Source organism: Nuphar pumila, chromosome 8 (assembly GCF_984573655.1).
Source record: "Nuphar pumila chromosome 8, dmNupPumi1.hap1.1, whole genome shotgun sequence".
Classification (NCBI taxonomy): domain Eukaryota; kingdom Viridiplantae; phylum Streptophyta; class Magnoliopsida; order Nymphaeales; family Nymphaeaceae; genus Nuphar; species Nuphar pumila.
In genome coordinates, this window is record NC_143256.1 from 115,239,519 (window position 1) to 115,244,357 (window position 4,839).

At 50.3% G+C, this 4,839-nt stretch overlaps 1 protein-coding gene across 3 annotated transcripts; it reads left to right on the forward strand.

The window, feature by feature from the left end:
• The first annotated feature begins 383 nt into the window (after window positions 1-383).
• Window positions 384-4,600, forward strand: LOC149830315 (zinc finger CCCH domain-containing protein 30-like). 3 transcript variants are annotated; one of them, XM_090016435.1, is made up of 2 exons: window positions 384-760; window positions 1,620-4,600. In XM_090016435.1, the coding sequence occupies exon 2, from the start codon at window positions 1,638-1,640 to the stop codon at window positions 4,002-4,004; it is 2,367 nt and encodes a 788-aa protein (XP_089872561.1). In that variant the 5' UTR covers window positions 384-760; window positions 1,620-1,637; the 3' UTR covers window positions 4,005-4,600. The 3 variants fall into 3 exon arrangements, with proteins under 3 accessions (XP_089872561.1, XP_089872562.1, XP_089872560.1); XM_090016436.1 differs by having other exon boundaries at window positions 397-674; XM_090016434.1 differs by lacking the exon at window positions 384-760 and having other exon boundaries at window positions 1,476-4,600.
• The last annotated feature ends 239 nt before the right edge of the window (window positions 4,601-4,839 follow it).

Genomic DNA, 4,839 nt, shown 5'->3' on the forward strand with positions numbered 1-4,839 from the left:
TTTTTAACAAGGTCATTACGATGGAATATATTTCGAGAATCGTTGAAATGACATTTTTGGGCAAATTTTCGGAAAATAACAGCAGCTTAACATTAAAAAATGCGTGATATTATGGACATTGATTTTTCAATATTGTACTGGCTGTAGGAAACAGCGATAAAAATAACGACATTTCAGAAAAAAACACCGACATGTTTTTTAAAAATACATGACGGGGATACCCTTACCTTTACACCGGCCCAGCCGGTCACGTCGACCCCCGAGCCCCATTTTTTTGAATCCCGAATCCCGAATTTCATTTACGTCGCATTTCATCTGGATTTGGCCTGAATTTGGACGCATTTCGCGTAGGTTTGGGTTTCATTTCGGAGTAAAAGGAGGACGAGGGGGCTCTCAGAGGAGGGAGCAAGGCAAGAGGGAACCGTGAAAACTCTCTCTCTCTCTCTCTCTCTCTCTCTCTCTCTGTTTGTGTGAGGGGCGAATCTTGAGGAGGAAGAAGAAGAAATACGAAGACTCTAACCATGAACCTAACGCTAACCTAATCTGAGCTATTATTTTCATTTTTCCTATGGCCTCTGCCGAGGCTTTACAACGATCCCGGCGATACGATTCCTATCTCGGCGTTCCGGCGGCGGCGGCGTCTCTCTCCTCGTCGTCCGGCTCTGCGCGGTGAGGTAACTCCCTGTTTCGGTTGCTGCGAGCGCGGATCTGAGCCGTCCGTTTGCCCCGTCTGAATCCTTCGGCGGGATCCCGGCTGCTGGTAAGAGATCCCGGCCGATTTTTCTGATTTTATGGAGCCGGAGTTTCCACGCCTGGCCTGTTTTTTTTTTTTTGTTAATGTTGTTTTGCCTGAGTTTACGATTGTTTCCAGCACCCGATTCTTTGTTTCTTCGTCTTTCTTTGTTTCGTACCGGTTGGTTCTCTGTCTGAGACGCCGGATTTCGAGTTTCCGTTGCTATTCTGGCGTTTTCTGACGAGTTTTCGTTTTGATCCCCGGGTTTTCGCTGGTTTTACAGCTGTTTCTTGCCCTGAGTACGGTGGATTCCCTCATCGTGAAGCTGATTATTTTGCTTGCTTTGTCTGCAGTTATCTTTTCTGCTATTTTTAGCCGATCGTGAAGATTTCTCCATATCCGTCTCTTTTTCCGGCGCCTTTCAGCTGGATTATTTCTGATCGCCGAGCGGTCTTCTGATTTTAGTTTTTTTTCTTTCTTTTTGAAATGTTTATTGCGATTGTTCATTTTCACATACTTGTTTTACCCGGTCGACCCAAGCCTCTGGCTTTTTTTCCTAGTTAAGCTCTACGAGGTTCCTTATCTGAATCTTGATTTTTAGAAGCATTTTTCTTGAAGTTTTTTGTTTTTTTCAAGGGTCACCCAAGTTTTATGAAGGTTTCGTTTATGTTCAGACAACGATCCTCCCGGCGTTAATGTCGGAGCCCCTAGATCAGTTCAGATTCGTCGGAATATTCGCCTAACGGCGGGTATGGTTTTTTTATCTGTGGAGTTCCGTTTACTCCGTTGACCCCTCCTCTGTTTCCGTTTTCGTGTCTTATTCCCCCCCAAAATTTCTTGATTTTTCTGAGCCGTTACCCACGATCATCTCGCCGGAATGTTTCAGGGTGATTTTGTTGAAAGCATGTGCGGTGGTCCGGAGCATCTGAAACCCTCGTCTTCGTCGTCATCCTCTTCTTCGTCGTCATCCTCTTCTTCGTCATCAGCTTCATCGTCTTCCTCGTGCTCATCTTTGTGTTCGTCTGCCGAAGGAAAGGGAAGCATGAACCATCTGCCAATAGAAACCACCGAAGACTCGTTCTCTACCCTGCTCGAGCTCGCGGCCAACAATGACATCGACGCCTTCAAATGCGTCATCGAGAACGATCCCTCCAAGATGGACGACGTTGGCCTCTGGTATGGCCGCCAGAAGGGTACGAATCAGATGGTTCTCGAGCAGCGGACGCCGCTCATGGTGGCCTCCATCTACGGCAGCATCGACATCCTTACCTTCATCCTCTCCCTCCCCGGTGACGTCAACCGTGTATGTGGCCCGGACAAGAGCACCGCCCTGCACTGTGCCGCTGCTGGTGGCTCCGTCCATGCTGTCGATGCCGTGAAGCTCCTCTTGCAAGCGGGGGCCGACCCGAATTCTGTTGATGCTCTTGGCAGGCTGCCTTTCGACGTGATTATGGTTGCTCCGAAGCTCCCCCATGTACGAACCAGTCTGGAGGAGCTCCTCTCCAATGGATCCTCTGCTGCCGATCAGAGTTGTATCTTGAAGGAAACAAAGATTAATTCTTCCGATCTTTGCATCTCTACATCTAGCTCGCCGCCCTTGTCTTCTTCCCCTGATGGGTCCTCGTCGGCCTCTGTTTCTACTTCATCCCCGCTTTCTCCGGCGAAGATAATGGACCCTGCCTCTAAGCAGTTCTCAGGCGATTTCTCAGAGAAGAAAGAGTACCCAGTTGATCCGTCGTTGCCAGATATCAAGAACAGCATATACACGACCGATGAGTTCAGGATGTTCTCCTTCAAGGTCCGCCCCTGCTCGAGGGCGTACTCCCACGACTGGACTGAGTGCCCCTTCGTCCATCCGGGCGAGAACGCTCGCAGAAGGGATCCGCGGAAGTTCCACTACAGCTGTGTGCCGTGCCCGGACTTTCGCAAGGGAGCTTGCCGGAGGGGAGACCTATGCGAGTACGCCCACGGCGTGTTCGAGTGCTGGCTGCACCCGGCCCAGTACCGGACGCGCCTATGCAAGGACGGCACCAACTGCATGCGCAGGGTCTGCTTTTTCGCTCACACGTCTGAGGAGCTCCGCCCACTCTATGTGTCCACTGGCTCCGCGGTGCCCTCTCCAAGGTCCTCTGCTTCCACGCTCGACATGGCTGCGGTGATGGGCATGAGCCTCGGCCCTCCTGGTTCGCCCTCGTCGAGCATGTCTATGTTGTCGCCCTTCTCTCAGGCTGCCGTCCTCACACCGCCGATGTCTCCGTCCGGAGGGGTTGGCCACTCGTCCATGGCTTGGCCTCAGCCCAACGTCCCTACCCTGCATCTCCCCGGTAGCAACCTGCAATCTAGCCGGCTGAGGTCCTCCCTCAGCGCCCGCGACATCCCCGTCGACGACATCTCGATGCTGCAAGACCTCGAGGTCACCCAGCAGCTCCTGAACGACTTCTCCTGCCTCTCCGGCCAGTCGCGGATGGGCTCCGCTATGGGAGGTGTCAACGCCTCCTCGATCTCGGCCCGCTCGTTGAGATGCAAGACCTTGACCCCGTCGAATCTAGAGGAGCTCTTCGCCTCGGAGATGTCGTCCTCGCCTCGCTTCTCGGTGGACTACTCGCCGCTGAGCCCACAGGTCCAGTCTTCTCAGAAGGCGGCCTCTGTCTTCTCCCAGATCCAGCAGCAGCAGAACCAAATGTTGTCGCCCATCAGCACTGGCAACGTCTTCTCTCAGAAATCCGCAGAGCCTCAACTCAACGGCCACTCCTTCCTGCAATCGTCCTTTGGGTTGTCATCCAGCCGGATCTCATCGCCTCGCAGCATCGATGCCTCCGGGATGGCTCCTGCATCACCGCACGGCTTTCGCCTTGCAGCTTTTGCGCAGCGGGAGAAGCAGCAGCAGCAGCTCCGTTCCCACAGCTCTCGTGACATGGGTGCCGCTGCAGCTGCAGCCGTAATCGGTTCTCCGGTTGCAGCTGCAGTAGCGTCTTCCCCATGGTCTAAATGGGGATCGCCCACCGGAAAGGCAGATTGGGGCGTGCAAGGGGAAGAGCTCGGTTCTGGCAGGTTCCGACGTTCGTCGTCGTTCGAGCTTGGTTTGGGCTTGGAAGAGCCGGACCTCTCCTGGGTCCAGTCTCTGGTGAGGGAGTCCCCGACGGAGATCAAAGATCCAGGCGCAACGCCCGCTGGAAACGAGAATTCTGGTCAATCGGATGAGGGTATCATGGATCACTCTCAGTTGGGTGCATGGTTGGAGCAGATGCAGCTTGATCAGCTGGTGGGTTGATCATGGATGGGAAAGAAAGTTGCCATTCTAAAAAAAGAAAAGTTGAAGGCAAAGAAAAAGGAGTTTGGGATTAATGGGTCCTATTAATTATTTGATTTTAATTATTACTTTATTATTGTTACTGTTATAAATTACATCCGAGAGGGTTAGCAAAAAAGGGTGGACGAGGGATGGGATTGTTGAAGACTACCAACAACCCAGATTCGTCCCAACAATCAGAAAAAAAGAAGAAAGAAAATTTCATCAGTTAGGTTTCTCCTTTTCTAGGGTTTGTATTTTTTTTTTGTTCTTTTTTGGGAAAATAGTTCTCTCTCTCTCTCCTGAATATTTATTAATCAAGTTAAACTCGGCGGCTCGAGATAGCTCGAAGTTTTTTTTCCCTCCTGTTTATTTTGTTGTTTCGATCAGGTCCACGTGAAGACAAGGGGCATTGATTGTAGGTCAAAGGCCATATGTGGAAACCAAAAAATGTTCATTCGCGTCCAGTTTGAGTGGTGGTTGAGGTGATGATGGTTGTCTTCTGTTGAATGCTCACTTTTGTTCCGAAAATGTAATATTGGATTAGAAGTTTATTATTATTTCATTACCTTTATTTATTTTTTCCTTAGCTCGCTTCATCTTTTTTTGCGTTTTTTTTTTATCATTATCTCATTAATTGTAACCCACCCTCTCCATTGGTGTTTATTTATTCACGTGATTATTGGTGCTAAATGGATGACCAATCTGGTGCTGATTCATGCGTTACAGTAAAGCACGGATTTTGGGCCGTCTTGGGTCGCTCATCCTTTTTGATTATTGACCTTTTTTTGGATCCTGAGTACAACTTGAGGTCCTG

Bases quoted from the DNA above. Each gene is read 5' to 3' on its own strand.
- LOC149830315 (XM_090016434.1), top strand. From the start codon at position 1,611: ATGTTTCAGGGTGATTTTGTTGAAAGCATGTGCGGTGGTCCGGAGCAT.